Source organism: Cottoperca gobio, chromosome 15 (assembly GCF_900634415.1).
Source record: "Cottoperca gobio chromosome 15, fCotGob3.1, whole genome shotgun sequence".
Taxonomy (NCBI): domain Eukaryota; kingdom Metazoa; phylum Chordata; class Actinopteri; order Perciformes; family Bovichtidae; genus Cottoperca; species Cottoperca gobio.
Genome location: NC_041369.1, coordinates 1,122,312 through 1,141,957, shown reverse-complemented (window position 1 = coordinate 1,141,957; position 19,646 = coordinate 1,122,312). Strand labels below are relative to the sequence as shown.

At 36.9% G+C, this 19,646-nt stretch overlaps 1 protein-coding gene across 1 annotated transcript in view; it reads left to right on the top strand.

Moving 5' to 3' along the window:
- gbf1 (golgi brefeldin A resistant guanine nucleotide exchange factor 1) overlaps nt 1-19,646 on the top strand; it is a 104,047-nt gene that overhangs the window by 32,422 nt on the left and 51,979 nt on the right. The window contains exon 4 of the mRNA XM_029449238.1: nt 17,536-17,667. Coding sequence (XP_029305098.1) covers nt 17,536-17,667 — 132 coding nt within the window. The remainder of the gene's footprint in view (nt 1-17,535; nt 17,668-19,646) is intronic.

Here is a 19,646-nt window from a genome sequence, read left to right as displayed (position 1 = left end):
CAGAAAAAAGCCATTGCTGTCAATTAACAACAAACTAAAGCGCCTACAGTTTGCCAAACGTTACTGGGACTTTGAATGGGACTGGGTTATATGGTCAGATGAGACCAAAATAGAGCTTTTGGCAACAAATGTCAAAGATGGGCTGTTTTTCATTCAAAGGCCCTGGACATCTTGTTAGGATACATGGTATCATGGACTCTATCAAATACCAGCAGATATTAAATGAAAACCTAACGGCCTCGGCCCGGAAGCTTAAAATGGGCCGTGGTTGGACCTTCCAGCAGGACAATGATCCAAAGCACACCTCAAAATCTACACAACAATGGTGTACTGACCACAGAATATTTATTTAAAGTCAACATGTTTTATTCTTTCAATAATTTTACTTCAGTGAAAAGGTCAGATTTTTGTGAATATTTTGAGAGAAAGGCCAAGACGATAAACAGCAAAGACATTTTACAGCCTGTTTTGCTCATTTTTACTAAAGGGGTGCCAATAATTCTGGAGGGCCCTGTATCTTGCTTGAGAGGAGAAATATACTGAGCTGCAACAGGGCAGAGATGCTTACAGTATCTTTAGTAGTTAGTAGGCTATAGGTATATGTTGATGTATAGCAGGCTAAAAAGGCTTTTGAAGATTTGTACTGTCTCAATCAAAGATAGTGTAATGAAGGTATGTAACTGTTATTTTTAATCATCGGATCAGAAATCTCTTAGCACTGCTTTTTTGGAGTGTTGGTAGCTATTGTTACCAATGCAGTTGCCACAAATTCATACAGAGATAGGAATATCTTTCTTTTTTTTTTTTTACTGTTTTTTTCTTAGTTTGTCAGTCCGTCCACCACTTTGGTCCAATTTGGAGGTATTTAATCCAAATATTGAAGGTACACTGTTTTAGCTGTTGCTGTGGAGGGCTGCTGACCTGCTGCTGATAAATATCCAACAAGTTGCTGCTTCATAATAAATGCTTTTAAATAACGAAAGACTTTTATTGGGAAAAATGTATAGGAATATAAATATTATCCAATGTTTTTACAGACCGGAGTGTACAACAGGGACATTTAATTTCAGCTGCATTTAAGTAGGATTTGGTTATTTAAAAAAAGTGATTAACAATTTCAAGTAGCTCGTATAATAGATACAATATTTATAACTGACAGAAAGTTTAACCTTATAGATTAAATCCTGCTAGAATTTGACGTTTTCTTACTGTTTTACTCTTTCTTTTAGACTATTTGACATCTCTAGTTTATACGCCTGAATTATTTATAAAATATGAAGTAAAGTTTATCTCAGAGGTTCTGACTCCAGAAATTTAAATGACGCGATGGAGAGAAGATTTATCAGTCTGTGAAAAATGATATACTGCTTTGCAGAGGGCTAACAATCCCAACAATAGACATGTACATTTTGGTCTGTCAGCAAGTTACTCAGAAAATTAACATTATTAGTGACCGCTGATGTGACCTGCCTCCACGGTTGTCATTTTAACCAGTGAAAGTCAGTGCCAGCTATACATGAGAATCTGCTAGCCGAATGTTTTGCTCATTAAAAAGAGAGAGGAAAGATAGCAGAATCATTAGCAGTAGTTTGGAAGTTTAGTAAATCCATGTGTTTTGCAAACCTGTCTAAATTTTTAGTCACTCACTAACTTTTATTTGCATATTCAGTGAAATGCTTGCACTGTAGAGGCCAGCTGTCATAAGGGAGAGCAGCGCTTAAATACTTTTCTGATTTATTTTAGACAATGCACGGATTGACCCTATTACCGATAGTGTGGTGGCTCGGGACATGTCTAAGTTGTATTCATTGTTTTACGATCATTTCTTTAGCAGTGATTATGTTTTGGGAAAATATTTTTTAGGCTAGTGGGTGTCATGTGACCTGTAATTTTATACTGTGACCATTACCCTTAAATAATAATAATAATAATAATAATAATAATAATAATAATAATAATTATAATATTAAAAAACAAATAATAAAACTAAATCAAATCCAAAACATAAGTTATAAAAAAAAAAGATTAAATAATTACAACAAATACAGAAAAGATCAATTATAAAATTGATTTGAAGAAGATTTTTTAAAAGAGAGGGAGCTCCACAGCTGAGGGCCTCAGACTGCAAAGACCTGATCCACCTTTAGGCACTATTGAGGAAAAAGTGCACCTAGGTTATGGGCCTCTGGGGCCAAAAGGGGTCATTATTTCATTATTTAGAGTCGTTCAATTGAAGGAAAAGTTTAAAGTTTGTGGTACCAGGCTATATAGGGACAAAAGGTCATCTGCGTAAAACTAATATGTGTACGCACCCAGGGATAGCCTGTATATAATAAATAAGAAGGGACCAAGAATAGGACCCTGGGGGACCCCACAAAAGAGTGAAGCACGAGAGGAGAAATCATCTCCAAGCATGACAGAGAAGGACCTGTTAGAGATAAGAGATTTTCACTTCACTCATGCTAACACAGTTTTTCAGATGACTGACATTGGTCCATTGTGTCAAAAGCAAAGTTGAGGTCAAGGAGAATTAAAATGGAGTACAGGCCAGCGTCGATGAATAAATTTCCTCACAACCCAATGCTGTTGTGCTGATCTCTTCACCTTTCATCTAGGTACTCTACTAACACACTAAACTAACATGATCAACATAGTTAATATTGTCATGTACCAACCACAACCATTTTTACTTTATCATCAAAGGATCAAAACTACATTTTGAACCTCAGCTTTTATCCATCTTACAGTTGGATTTCTTTACAAATAATATTGCAGCATCACAAATTGCTAATAATACATTTGTTTTGGCTAGAATGTGTTAGGCTATAAGATATATATTGTGAATATTCCCCACCCCTGTACTTCCTGTGAACCTCCGATATTCAGCTGTATAGATGCTAATGCAGTAGAGTTGGTTCTCTCTGAATAGATTAATATGAATATTGTTTGATGGATTGTAAAGGATAGTTATTATCCCAGCAATCATTTTGTAGAAATGTTGTCTCTTGCTGGTAATTTCTGAAGAATCCAGTGGAGTAGGAAAAGATTTCATTATAGTATGTATATGGTATACATTTATCCTACAGCCCTCTACTGTTTATAGAGAAGTTGTGTTTAGCCATACAGACGGTATCTGTCACTTACAGACGCACTGCTCATGCCATTTTCTTTAAAGGTGACAAAAGGGATAACCAATTGTTTTTCTGTTTATCAGAGGTGACATGACCAGTGGCGCAAGGGGGCGAGGAGGCCCTGTGTTGCCATAGCTAAATATACATCCCTGACAGCTCCATAATAGGTTCCAGGAAGTTCAGTCGAAAATAAAAACAAAGCAACATTTCTAGCTGATTGGCTTTGAAAGGCCGTTTTTCCTTGCTGAATGGGAAAAATGTGGACTTCAGCATTCCATGGCCGTGATGCCAGTCGGATTGGATAGGCGCAGCCTTGCGTGTGCAGAACGAGCCTGGTGTGAGGGAGACACATTGCACTGCAGAAACCAACTTTATGGGAAATAAAATGTCTACATGTTTGAAAGAGCTAACGGAAAACAATAATACCAGGAATATTTTGCAAGAGTCTTTATCCCAATACAGTGTCGTTTCTTAGAAATGTGATATGTTGACACTGGCACCTTTTCACTTTTTTGTTGTGTAGGACATTGAAGAGTGTGAGGCCCACCATTTTGTGGTTTGGAGCTAATCTTTGTCAATCTGTAGTGTTAGCCAAAAATAACTGCAAACTCTTTACTGTTGGGTATCTTTTCTCTTAAAGGATTTTTTTTATTCGATGCCACGGTTTTGTATTGATGTTGTATAGTGTAATGTCATGATTTTAAAAAGGATGATGAAAAAGTGATGACACTATGTTTCTATATTCACTCAAGTGATATTACAGGAAGAAGTTAAACGAAACAAATGAAGGCACATTAAAGCCTGCTGTACGATGTACATTTTTGCTCTTCAAAATTCTTTTGTGAGAGCAGACCAAAACACAACGTGTTTACAAACACCTACGCCTCTGTCACTTTCAGTACAAAATGTAGTCATGAATTCATAAAGATAATGCACTCCCTGGATCCCGTCCCATTTGCTCAGCTGTCTGACATTACCCCACAGTATCTTTGAGGAACCACTTACTGCAGCATGGTTTAGAATTACTGCACTCCTGGCAAACAGCCTCAGTATTAGACTCCAACACCCCTTTAGTAAATCATGTTTGTATTCCATTTTTTTTCTTTTTGCCTCTCAAGTTTGGTTAAATTATGTGCTGATAGATGTTTTATGACAAACAGCAAGCCCGAGGGAAGTGCACTTTATACATCAGTGAAAGTGAGCTGCCATGTGAACAGCAGTGAAGTGGCTTTTTTTTTTCTCCTCTTCAACCACTCAGCCCCCTCCTCGAGTTGACACGCTGAGAAGAACAAGGAAACTTAGAACTTGCATAAGAGAATGCTGCAGCATTGAAAAGCTTGTTTGAAAGTGATCAAACACTTTTATTAGAATTGTGTAGTAATTATTGAGAAAATCATATTAAATTGTACATGGATGTACAAATTAAAAACAAAGCACCTCCCAAATTTGCTGTTGCCACTGAGTTTCCCTAAACCTTTTTCTAGTATGGCAGACATGCAGGCCCACGGGGGAGTAATTTATGACATTTGTCGCCTTGGTCTGTTAAGCCAGCCAGGGACATCTCCAACCACTCTGAGCGGGGCAATTCAGTGCCCCAGTGGGGATAAACCTGATAGGCTTTAAAGTTACCCCGCCTTGGAGCCTGTGTGGCATCAGTTGTTAGAAATGTCCCCTGTAAGCTTCTGTTGTTCGAAAGTTTCCATTTGTTGCCATGGAAAGGGCAACCTGTTGCATAGTATAGAGAGATTACATGACACTAAGGCTTGCCTATGCATGTCTTTTGTGAAAAAAACTTAATAAATGCAGGTGACATGAATTTATTGTGCCTGGATATCTTACTGTGTAAGATATCTGACGTGTAGTTGCCACCAGTGCTGTTGCTAACGAGGCTTGTGAGCCAATAATATAACTATGTTGGTATCTCTGCGACAGCGATCAAGAGTCTCTAAGCAGGTGCCAGTCAGTGTTGAAAAAAACGAAAGATGGCTTATTGTGACGGATGCCCCTGGCTTCGCTCCGGTACCAATCCCAAGTGCTCAGTGACAAAAATGGAACAATACCAGGGGAGATCACTAGTTCTGCTTTTGCTAGTGGGAGTCATCTGAAAGAGTTTCGAGGGCTGAAAAAACAATGCTGAGGCGGCCACTATACTTCTTGACAGGAAAGCTAAGGTTTGCTAGTTGGCTAACTGTGAATCTGCACTGACAATGTCCATGAAATATGCAGGTTGTGCATCGAACTTGCAACCACAGTGTTTTGATGTGAACGCAATGGAAGGGGGAAGGGGGAAGGGCAGTGCGCTATAAAGTGCCTGAATGTTATCAATTGCACCTTTTTAAACAGAAAATCTGACAAGCACACCCACTTTAAACAGATATCAGCCAGATGTGCAGATTTGTGATAATTATTAATAATTTAAGTTGATCAATGTAATAGTTTTAAATCAGGACCTGTGGTGTTTGGATTCATTGTAATGTGCCAGACACACATTTAACCAACACTCCATATCTTCTGCTGCTATATAAATCGAAGTATTAGATTGGACTTTTATTTATTTTTTTATCCCGCAATCCTGGATTCCCGTTTTATTCATCGAGTTTCACCCCTCTCAATGATGGCAGACTTTTTCACCCGACATTGAGTGGGCATTTGGAACAGGTATAAACACTTGCCTTTAGATGTGGTTGGACGACACATTGCACTGCCCAGTTCATTTGAAGTATACTAAGATTCTCGCACTCCAAAATAAAAAGAGGTATGTTCCCATATGGTTACCAAGTGGACCAAATGGCAGCATTCATCTTTCACTGCTCACTGGTGCTATTTATGAATGCAGTGCAAATGTATCTTACATGCAAGCAAAGCACTATTTTCATGATCCTTAGTTGTGATATGTTCTCAGGCCTCTCTTGTAAAGGAGCTTTTATACTCAATGAGATTTCTTGAATGTTCTTAATTAAGAAAGTAACTTTTGGAGGCCTTTGCTAGATTTAGTTCCACTCATTCTGTTGCCTATCAGTGACAGCACGTATCATCATCGAACTACCCTACCTAGTCAAAATGCCTAAAGGGAGACAGTCTGGATGTCTGCATTTAATCTAAAATATCAGAATATGTTACTCAGAATTGCAAAATATATCCAGGCAGGTGTAAAGAATAAAAAGAACAGCAGGGCGTAGTAATGGGTTAGATTTAATTTGTATTACAGGTTTCTTGCATTTACCATTTTGTCACAAGTATCATTTAAAATGATATTTTTAGCACAGTTATCAGGGGGGAGACAACAGATCTAAATAATGCCCAGTCTTCTATCTCAGTGGCTTAGTCAGAGTAACCTACTGTAACAGAGCTTGGTGAGATGCACCAGGAATAAAAGTGTGCCCTGTTTAACTAATCAGTGTTAAGCAGTGGTTAAGATCCACAATGCCCCTACTTTAATTATTAAAAATATATATTTCTAAATGTATATTTGCTTTGATTAGCTAGTGACATGAATTATGGGACAGAACTGAAAGTTTTTGGAAATTGAGGTAATTTTTCCAAAATGAAGTAATTTTGGAAAAGTGAAAAAACAAAAGTTTAGTTTTTGTAGTTATATACATTTTTTAAATGCATTTGTTGTTTCCACAGCTACTTGCTACACTGTTGTTCATATGTGCTTCTATTCTTATTGCAAAGTGCTGTTAGTAGAGGACCTGCTCTGGCTCACCAAGTGGACCTTGAAGCTTTCAACTCTTTATACCCAGTCTCAGATTGTGTTTGTTTGGGTGTTTATCCCAGCTAGAGAGCACAGGGTGAGGTGCTTTAGATAGATAGATAGATAGATAGATAGATACTTTATTAATCCCGAGGGAAATTCATGCAAGGGGAGGCTTTTTATTTATGTGTGCTCCGGTCTAGCTAAACAACATGTAGTCCTGGAGATGGATCATCAGCCAGGTTTTTGGCAGTGATCAGCATGCAAAAACAACTCTGTAATGTACATTTGCTTTGTTTGGGAACTGTCCGACTAGCTGCTGGCCAGGGGAACATACACTACTCTGTTGTCCCCTCAAACCACCCACCCACTCAGCCCAGGGTAAACCGAAACAGCCAAGATTAGTATTAATCCCTCTTAATGCTGTGGCTCATAATATAGTCATTAGGTGACTTGAGACTAAGCCATCCTATCTAACTGCTGCAATTTATTAAACGCACACAGAGGATTTGCTGTCAATGCTGGGTGGTTATAAAGAGAGCATCATGTCTTATTCGTCAGTAACAGACCTGTGTATAATGAATTATGTATCAAATCCAACTACATATCTATCCAAACTTAATTTAAGAGCTCTCAAGAAGCTAAACTATGTTTTTATGGTCAGTTCTTCACTCTATCCTGAATCTAAAATACCATCAGACACAATTCCTGGACTCAGACATTTCTCACTTCATACCACACAGGGACCCTTCTTAACTTCAGGGCTTATTTGTTGATATATTGGCTTGTAGTCGCCTATTCGCCTGGAGTTTGATTCGTGGAAGCGGTAGTATTTTTGTCTTCGTTTTATGTCCCAACAAAAACAATTGACCAATTTTTGCCCCCCCACTTCCCTCACACTGTCACTAACAGCACTCCTTTAAGAAATATCACATTTTTGGGAAATGAAAAATTTATTTCAGAGACTAGCAGACAGAAAAGTCTACAATATGCGTTTGAAGGATATATCCAGGATGTCAAACTGATTCAGCAGCCAAAATGGGTTCAAAAGAATATGCTAGAAGCTATTGTTATAGCCTACAGATCAGTGTAAAAGTAAACCTTTTTCACCTGGCGATCGAGGCCGAAAACGAAATGAAGGAACAACACTGTTCACCAGTATCGGCCTTTTAGAGTGAAGTTGCAGTGTGAGCCTCTGGCAGTGGTGCATTGTGTCCTGTGTGAACACAGTAGAGTCGGCCTGTACAGTGCGTGGTTTCTGGAATCTCTCCTACCCCATGGGAATGCCATTAGTGGGGAGCTGAAGGAGTGCAGCAGGTGAAACAAATAAGGATGATAACTCCCCACTCTTCCACACACCACAGCTTTTTTTTTTTTGGCTGCTTTGCCTCAGTTCTTTTCTCTCTCCCCACATCTGACATATTATTGCCTTCATTCTCTCATCAACTCCTATCTTTCCACATTCAGTTTTTTTCCTCGATGCCACTTAGTATCCTTGCTTTTGGAAATTTTATATGTGACTGATATGTCTGCATGTTTTGCTTCAGGTCTGGGTTGATTTGTAATTTCTTTGTCCAGTTCAATGGCCTTAATCTCTATGCTAATATTTCTTATTTACTTCTCTGGCCTTCCTACCTTATTTTTTCCTTGCACTTGTGGGTGGCGGTCCTCTTCAAGAGGGGAGTGAAATCCAGTCCGAGCCAGAGCATGTGTGCTGGTTTATCCTGCAGAATGGATGCCGTATGCAGCTTAACCCTATACTGTACCCAACCTCAAGCCCTCCAAACCTTATTACCCCAACTGTGTGCCCCCTCCTTCTCTCCCTCCTTATGCCTTCCTGATCCCGTCCTCATCACCCTTTTTCTTTCCCGCCCAACATCTTAACCAAGACACATGCTGACATTGGCAAGGGTACATGGTTAAAGGATGGGATGGAAATTGTGCGTCTTGCGCTCCACTGTTTGTTTTTCTGGAAATAGAGGTGATAATACGAGCTTGCCTCATCTGAAGGGCACATCGCTGTGACACTACAAGCAAACACTTATGCATCAATATGAAATGGAATGATTTGGATTAGATGGCTGCATTTATGGAAATCCAATCCAATCAAAATGTATTTATAAAGCACATTTATAAACAACAGTTGAACAAAATGCTGTACAATCTAAATATAGCAAAAACCATCAAAACAATACAGTTTAAAATACAAAGGACAATAATATAGAAAGGCAACTATCACAGTGAGTTAAAAGCCATAGAATATTGTTGTGAAATGGGATTTAAAACAGGCAGTGTAGGGGCAAGCCTAACATGCAGAGGCAAGGCAGGCGAAGAAATGTTTAAAGAGTTGATGTCTTGTCCGTTCCAATCAAGGACAAAGATACTTAACCATGAAAGATACATTTGTGTGAGGACTGGTCTTTTACATGAATGATATCCTGGTGAATTACTTCTTTGAGCTCATAGTGCTACACAATATTTCCCTTCTATACACCACACATTCATACAGAAGTTTTCATGTGCCCTCCCTCAGGTTTGAATTCAGCATGATAAAACATCCGTACACTGAGCATAAATTATACCCATCCATCACAGAGGGGACAGCAGGCTGTGGAACACATTAAGTGGACGTTGGGGCTCGGCCAGCTCCCTGCCGGAATAATGTGGCCTCTGTGCAAAGTATGCAGCATAGAAAATACATTTTATGTACAGGATAACAGGTGCAAAGCTGCACAGTGGCTGGCAGGCTCTGGCCCAGGCAATGTTTGGTGATGAAGTCATGCTGTTTGACTTCACCAACTATTTTACTACTTTTTTTCAGGTGAAACACAATGCTGGTGAAAGGAATCTCTTTTTTGCATAATAAAGCACTTTGCTCAATGAGATCTATGGTCTGCATCTTATTTCAGAGGCTTTCTTCTCTTATGGGAAGGGGGCAACATCCAATTTAAGTTGTCAGTGGTCTGCTTTTATGTAAAGTCATTTCAAATTGTGTTGAAATAGGTTTTTTACAGGATTGGTCGGTAGGGTTATTTATCAGTAACAGTGACTAGTCAAGATGATGCAGGGCATTTCCGTTAGCCCAACTTACTATTTCCGATTACTCAGCATTAAAGCATGATTTTAGAATTTTTTGCTACGTCTGTTAACTGTGTAATTGTCTTGTCTTATTTCACCATTTTGTGTCATGTTAATAGGTCATTGGTGTTATGTTGATGAGCTCTAAGAATAAAAGGAGATCCTATGAATGAGTGAGACCAAAATCTACTCGACTCTTGGGAGTGGTTATTTCGGGAGGTAAAAGTCTAACAGTTGAAGCACCTCTAATACCTGGACAGACATGAAATTACATGAAAAAGACCCCCACACACACTTTTGTTTTTCTCACTGTGCTTCATTGCAAAAATAAAACATTGCACTCTGTAACCACAGATGACCACAATTTAATGCTTAAGTATTGCATAACAGAAAAAACATCTATATCATGACATTTCTATTACAGACATATCACCGCTTTTGTAAGAAGTACTTAGTAGGATAAAGAATAAGTCTTAGCAGCGTGTCCATTTAAATCTGTACTTTGTAGGCTTCACTTCACTGTGGGTTTTAAACCTGTTTAATTACCATTATATTTTCGCTGAGATAAAATAAGTAGCAGCTGTCACATTTGTTACTTCTGAAGAAGCAATGTGAGAACATCTTTTGATTGACTTTGTGATTGATTAGGCTTTAGGACCTTTGGTTCTTTGGTTTGGTTCTGGTTATTGGTTCTCTGCTTCTTGAACAATCTAGTAACAGTGTTCTAGTAAATACAAATGCAAACTATATTCCATGTAGCCCTTTAGGAAATGCTCCCCTGCAGTAGCCATTACAGCCATCCTCCCAAGCATTTTTTTGAAAGTTTTAATTTCTCTAGGGCTTTCAAATTGCCTGTTTAGGTTGTTCAGAGGCATTGTTTCAAGCATCTATAAAATACCACTGTGGCCCAATGAAATGACCATATGGAGCTCCATAGCATTGTTTCATCTTAATTGCCCCCTTCTACAAGTGTAGATTTAATTCCGGAGAATACAGGGACCAAGGGCAGAAAGCAGAATGAATGCAACAAGGGAGGGGGCTGAGGGCTAAGGAGAGCTGACATTCATCAAACTTCTCCCGACAGATGGATAAGAATACTGTCGTACAAGACTTTGTTCAGCAGATGAACAGCAGAATTCTCCCTGGATTTCATTTAGCCTTGCTGGTCTTGTTAAAGCATTGCCTCTCACCTCAGCATTGCAACCAAGGACCCTGACTCTTAATTTTAGCAGCTGAAGAGGTCCAGATCAATAACCATCAGTGTTTGGTTTTGGGCCGCTGCTTCGGTCAAAGGGGGGAATTCTCCCCTCCCATTTCTACTGCTCCCCCACCTATATAGACTGTCATTTAGTTTTGTCCATTTTCACTGAAATCTTTGTCAACTGTGGGTCAGGTTGAGATTTTATACCGCAGTGATGTAATAGCTGCACAAAATAGTTTCTTCACATATTTATTCAGCTGCTGTCAGCACATAGACACATTGATTGTATTTATTTTCGGCTATGTCAGAACCACTATTTACTGTCTTTTTTAAATATATATCTATATCTAGCTGCAGTGTTAGTATTTCTTTGTCAATAGTTCCCTCCTGCCTATAGCGCCACTATATCTTGATCAAAATGACTGTCAGTCCCTCTATCAAACAAGCACACAGCTGCACACAGCTGCCTCGTTTGGAAAATTGGCTTTTTGTTTGTATAGCATCAGACAGAGAATCTCTCTCGGCTTGTTTAGTCTCATTGTACATCAGAATGGATTTGACTGGCAATCACACTCCAGGTCAATATAAAATGCACAGTAAATTCACATGTTAAGATGACATTTCTAAATATTAATCTGTCTTTTTTAGGGGCACAGTTCAACAATTCTATTTTAATAACGTTAATCATAATCACTTTTTATAGTAATAAACATACAGAAATTATATCAACAGTTTTGAGTGGCAGCCCGTGACTACAACAAGAAAGAGCTAGGAGAAGAAGAAAAAAAACACCAAACAGATTTATTAGCCTCGGAACATTGAATTGTATTTTGCTACCTAGGTGTCAAAAATTTTTTTATCCCACCCTAAATATCAAAGAATCAATCAAGCACAGAAAATGCTACCACTGTAGAACCCATGTTTTATGTAACACTACTTTTTACATGCAACATTTTGGACACTATTCAATGTGGTCTTTGTTTAACTTGCAACAAAATGTAATCCTCCTCTGTTTATGCCATGTCGGCCATTTAAAGAGCTCGTTTTGTTTCTAGTGCTCATCTTCTTTACGCTATGATTCAGTAAAAGACAAGCCTGTTGGTACAACTCTTGACTCTGCTTACAAAGACCTGCAAAGAGTTTTGCAGCCTCCACATTGAATTTGTAGCTTTTCATTTGAGGTGGTCTGGTTGGGTGTAGATATTGTTTGTTTCCTTTCTTGATCTACCCTGTGCAATTTTTCATCCCTTGTTGTCTGGACAATAAGGTGCATCTGCAGCTCAGATTCATCTCCTGCTGTTGCTCCCTGTGTTCTAAGCCTTTTCTGCTCCAATGCCAATAGATGTGCATGTGTTAAAGATGGCTTCTGTTTTGCGGTGAGCCGGCCTCATCCCGAGGTGCTCTCCTGGGGGCAAAGGTTCACACACGTCTCTCCTCTCTCTCGTTCCCGGGGTCATTTGGACAGTTAATCCACACATGGCTGGATACTCTCACTCCAGCTCCAAGCAGAAAGATGGAGCTCCACAATGGTAAAGGTAGATGGGATTAGGCTCATGGTGAATTGTAATGGACTCATTTCACAAACCTCTTCTTTTTTTTTTTACCAATTAAACTGAACTGGAGTTGGACTTGTATGCAGTCTAATATCAGGACTTGTATCCAGCAAACCCAGCCCTTAGATGGCAACATGCACGCCTGGGTGAGCGGGTTTAATCCTGCATTTTTGTTTTGGTCAATGTCAGCCAGAGGTTAACCTGGTTAAAGAATGATTGCTTCACCCTTGCTGCAACCATCGTTATTTATTTCACTCCACTCCACAAGCCCCCAAGATTGAGTTGAAGTACAGAGCCTGTATTTAGACTTTATTTAAGAAAATTGGTGGCGTCTACTGACAAGACCGCTCCTGTCAGCCCCGTGTTCACCGATGGCCAGCTGGATCAATACAACACAATTGGGTTTTCCAATCTGTGGTCTTTGGGAACGCAGCCATAGCACTTACAGGGTGATCGCCTCTGATGAAGTCTTCATCAGGATCTATTGACAGATTCATTTGAGCACCCTCCTTCCACCCTTACTACACTGTAAAGAAATGGGACTCAAAAACCCTCTTTTAAAAGTTTTCTGGCAGCTGATGGACAGGTCGAACCAACAGCGCTATCTCACTCCCTCAGAAGTTAACACGCATTTTTTTATTTTGCTTAATTCATAAGTTAATTTTTTACAGGAGTGCAGTTATTGCTAAATGTTTCACGCTTTACCCTTTAATCCAAAACTCCTCCAAGCTTTCAGATTTAACAATAACTAAAATAAAAGACCAGATGAGAAAATATTTAATAAAGCAGCAAGCAAGAGATTTGCTTTTTAAAGCAAGGTCTAAAAGTGACCTGGCGACCGATAAAGGGACTGTACATTTCCAAATAATTAAATATTTGATTTCTAAACAAGCTGCAGGAGTTGTGGATATCACACGCTAATGCACGGCGGTCACATGTGCACTTTTGGAAATTGGTTCGACACTCCACTCTGCGCTTTTGATGTCCAACTTGTTTTTTTCTTGTATGAAGTGGATCTGCTCTTAAGAAAGCCATAATCCTCATGGTATTGCTGTGGAAAGCACTCTGCTGGCACAACATTTCACAGCGGCATGCGTGACTCCACTAATTTTCCCCGTTGTTGTTTTACCTGCTTTGTATTTTTGCTTCGCCCTCTTGACCCCTTTCTCTCTGAATTCTCCAGAGAAAGAGAGACACTATTGAAATCAGGGTGGATTGGCCAAAGGTGGTTTCCCAGAGTGCAATGCCTAGTCAATTGGTGTGGCTTATTGACACGAATGTTGCTGATTATAGTTTGCTTCTGGTAGATGGTATTTCACTGTGGTCAATTAAGTAATAGGTAATTATTTGAGGTTTTTATTTTAGAAATGTTTCATTAATTCATTATTCCCAATTTTTGCCAGAGGGCATCTCTTTTGTGTTTCATTATTGTAAACTGTTTTAAAAATGCATTTGAAATAGACACAAAACTATTACTCCTTTTAACAAGACTCTATATCCACAGCAGCAGCTCTGTGACATCAGCATGCTAACATGCTCTCAATGACAATGTTGACATGCTGATGTTTAGCAGTTATAATGTTGACCATGCTCACCATCTTAGTCTAGGATGTTAGCATGCTAACATTTGCTCTACCAGCACTTAGCAAAAAGTGTAGTTTAGGCTGATGGAAATGTCATTAGTTGTGCAGGTATTTGGTGAATTTAAACTTTTGACCTGATCAATGGGCTGGATTAAAAGTTAAGGGATCACCAAAGTTACTTCAGGTCGTACGGTGGGAAGCGTAAATGTGTAAACCAAAGGTTATGGCAAGCCATTAATAGTTTCTGAGACATCACACTCGTATTGGCGCTAGAGGAAAAGTCAGAGGATCACCAGTTCTGACAGTTTTCGATAAGTGTCAGATTTGCCACTTGATATTTATGAAATAAAAATTGAATATACAAAATACAGAAGTAAACCACAGCAAGTCTTTCATTGTAAGCCTATGTTTGTCGATTTTGGCTGCTGAAATAGCCACAAGCTGTGGCACCTAACTGCCGAGGTGTACTCTTTTAAACTTTGGACAGAACCAGGCTAGCCGTTTATCCCTGCTTCTAGTCTTTATTTTATTCTCAACTCTATATTGAAAATGCTACATGAAGTTATTATCTTTTTCTCTCTCTCTCTCTCTCTCGCTCTCGCTCTCGCTCGCGCTCGCTCTCGCTCTCGCTCTCGCTCGCTCTCGCTCTCTCTCTCTCTCTCTCTCTCTCTCTCGCTCTCGCTCTCGCTCTCGCTCTCTCTCTCTCTCTCTCTCTCTCTCTCCTTTCTTTGTCTCTCTCTGTCTCTCTCTCTATATATATATAAATATAAAATATGTGTATATATATGTGTGTGTGTGTGTATATATATATATATGTATGTATGTATGTATGTATGTATGTATGTATGTATGTATATATATATATATATATCTATGATATATCTATCTATGTCTCTATCTATATCTGTATATCTATATATATATATATCTCTATCTATATAGCTGTATATATCTCTATGTCTCTCTCTCTACTCTCTCTCTGTTCTATCTCTCTATCTATTATGTATCTATCTATAGATGTCTCTATATCTATGTTATCTATCTCTATCTCTATCTCTATCTGTCTCATCTATCTCTAGATAGATGTTATATCTATTCTGATATATCTCTATGTCTCTATCTTCTCTATCTATCTCTCTCCTCTCTCTGTATCTCTATTATCTCTTATATCTCTCTCTCTCTATCTCTATCTCTCTGTCTCTCTATCTCTGTATATCTATATCTCTATCTTCTCAGATCTATGTTCTCTATGATCTTCTCTATCTATTCTATATCCTATCTGTCTCTATCGTATATATGTATCTCTCTATCTCTATGTATATAATCTCTATCTCTATATCTATATATCTATCTCTATAGTCTATATCTATCTGTATATCTATTCCTCTGTATATATCTCTATGTCTCTATAATGTATATCTCTCTATCTGTATCTCTCTCTCTATGTATCTCTCTGTATCTATCTCTCTCTGTATATATATCTCTCTCTGTCTCTCTCTGTATATCTGTCTATATATGTCTCTCTATGTCTCTTCTCTCTCTATACCTCTATCTATCTATCTCTATATATGTCTATCTCTATCTGTATCTATCTCTAGTATCTCTATCTATGTCTATCTATATGTCTCTCTATATCTCTGTCTATCTATATCTCTGTCTATATATATATGTCTCTCTCTCTTATATATCTGTATTTCTATCTATGTCTGTATATATGTCTGTCTATATATGTATATATCTGTATGTCTCTCTATGTATCTATCTGTATATCTATATCTGTATATATATGTCTGTACTATCATGTCTATATATGTATATATATCTATGTCATATATCTGTATCTATATCTGTATATATATATCTGTCTATATATGTTATATATATATATGTCTATCTATGTCTCTGTCTATATCTGTATATCTATCTATGTATATATACATACCTACATCATACATACGTATGTATGTGTATGTATATATATATATGTGTATATATATATACGTATATATATATGTATGTATATTATATATATATATATATATCTATATCTATGTTATGTATATATATTATATATTAATATATATTATATATCTATAAATATATGTGTATGTATGTATATATGTATGTATATATATATATATATATATATGTATATGTATGTATGTATGTATATATGTATATATATGTATGTGTATGTATGTATGTATGTATATGTATGTATATATATGTATGTATGTATTTATATATATGTATGTATGTATATGTATGTATGTATATATATGTATGTATGTATGTATATATATGTATGTATGTATGTATATATATGTATATATATATATATATATATATGTATGTATATATATATATATATATATATGTGTATCCTCTATGTGTCTCTTATTGTTGTCTTCTATATATAATTTTATATATGTATGTCTATGTATGTATCTCTATATGTCTATCTGTATGTAGATATCTGTCTATCTGTAGTATCTCTATATATGTATATATGTGTATGTATATATGTCTGTAGATATATATATGTATGTCTTATTATGTATCTCTATATATGTCTATCTGTCTGTATTCTATCTATCTTCTCTATGTGTATGTATCTACTGTCTGTATGTATGTATTCTATATATGTTATGTTGTCTATATCTGTGTATGTATGTCTTATATATCTATGTCTGTCTGTCTTATCTCTCTGTATGTATGTATCTCTCTGTTGTATCTATCTCTATATAAATATATATATATATATATATATATATATAATATAGATTATATAGTATATATATATATATAAATATATATATATATATATTATATATATATATATATATATATATATATATGTGTATATATATATTGTGTATATATGTATGTATAAGTGTATTATATGTGTATATATATATATAGTGTATATATATATATGTGATATATTGTATGTATATATGTGAATATATGTGTATTAATATATATATATATATTGTATGTATATATATCTATATATTATATGATGTTATAATATAATATGAGTATAATATGTGTATGTATATGTATGTATGTATGTATATATATATATATATATATTATATATAATATAATATGTGTATGATATATATATGATATGTTGTATGTATGTATATATATATATATATAATATGTATGTGTATATATGTGTATGTATATATATTTGTGTGTATATATGTCTATGTATATATATATGTAAGTCATTGCCAAGTACATATCCCATGATCTCATGTTGTGTGTCTTTCTCATTTTTCAGAGCTGTCAGATGTTGAACCGAACGTTTTTCTGAGGCCCTTCCTAGAAGTGGTCCGCTCTGAGGACACCACTGGACCAATCACAGGCCTGGCCCTTACTTCTGTCAATAAGTTCCTTTCCTTTGGTCTTATAGGTAAGAAAACCTTAGCAAAGTTTTACTTGCCATGTGTGTTTCTCTTATCCTACACTCTAACCAGTGTTTAATTTGCAGCACTTCTTTGCTGAAATATTGTGTGTTTTGTAATCAATGACTGTCTGGTGAGGTAGCCAAGCTCTTTTGCCTTTTTCTTTTCATAAAGCACAAGTAAGTTGAAATCAGTTCAGAAAGCATATGTATAATCCTGGAACTCTCTAAAGTGTGAAAGAGTTTTCTGTATGAAAGCTAAGTTTAAGTCAATCCTGTTGCTCATCGAAGAATGCCAGGAATGGTCTTTTCTCATCATTGATGCAGAAGCTGACTTGTTCTGGCGTACAGTCAGGACTGCCTGTCCTCATTAGCCTCATCATGGAAATATGGCCCACTGTCTGCCAGTTGTTTTGTTAAGTGTGAAATGAGCATGCATCACCAGATGTTGGTCTAAAAACTCAATGCTACATTGCTGTCAACAGCTGCAGCCATTGCAGGCTAAATAAAGGAATATTGCACACTACTACAGTGATGTTGATAGGTAAGTGTCCATTGTTCTTACGCGTTAAAATCCAAAATGACTCAATAAACTCACCTTCGACGCATCCAGCAAACAAACCATATTTATTCCTTTAAAATCCGAGGCGCCGGAGTCATTTCTGAAGAGTGTGCTTGTGTGACACTGTAGCCTATATTTCATACAAGACTAAATGCCCTTGCTGCAACATATTCGTGTCATTTTATTTTATCACCAGACTTTCAGAGGACATATTACATATTCACATATTTCATTTTTATATCACATTTGATTTGTATAATGTATTGTGAACACAGTTTTCCAATTTGGGGTTTTATTTGTTAAATATTCAGATACATTTCCAATATACAATAATATAACCATAATTATAACCATTTACATCACTCAGATGTACACATAATATGTGTTCAAAGAGCCCCTCACAAATCGCCCCCTGAGTCCCAGAGCCTCTGTCTGTCACTCCAGACCTGACACCAGCTCCCTTAATCCCCACCACCCCCATTCCGACGCCATCGTACCACCACCAGCATATCATCAGCATTGTGGGTGCACAATTGTGCCGATGCAGCACGCTTACTCTCAAGCTAACAGCTCTCACTCTCCAGTTGTTGTAAAGATAAAGAAATCTCACTTTGACTTTTGTTCCTTATACACTACAGACTGTTAACATCTTTGCTTCTCCACTTGTTTTACATAGCCATACATCCATTTTCTTTTCTGGTAGTGTGGGTGAGATAAAGCTATGAGCATGTGATATTGAATGCAAGATCAAAGCATATTGAAACCCGATCTGAAGAATGTGTGAGGCTCCCAGAGCAGACCAAAGACATTATTTCTCATGACGGTGTAGAGTGACTGTTGAAGATTTAGATTTGCACAAAGAATTGTACTGTACCTAGCAGTCATTTTTATTATCTGTAGAACTGCAAAATATTACATAGCTTAGGTGAATTATTTTTTTAAGTAATTCTAATTACATAGTGCTCCTTGTTTAATGTCCTGTGCTAAATTTTGGTTTGTGTTTTATTTTGAGTGACCACAGTACTTTTACATTTTGTTCTTGCAGAATGTCAAATACATAACATAATAATTTGTTATATAGTTTGTTGCTGACAGTTGCACATTGTATCTGCGTATCTTCCTTGTTTGATAGTTGCAACTCGAGATGAAACATATGTGTATGTTTAGTTAAAATTCTAAGTGAAGTTAGGATATATAAAGCACGTTGCCTTCAGGATAGTGGATATGATGGTAAATGGACAGAAAGTACAGCAACACTGATCTTGTCAAGTACTGCCATCTCCTGGTTAGGAAGAAATACAAAAACATGATTTGATGAACACTTTTTGTGACTACCTTTTCTGGATTCAGATTTTCTTAAACAATTATTCTTAGCATTAGGTTTGCATGTGATCCCTCATTCTGAAATCAATTAGTTTTATGTACC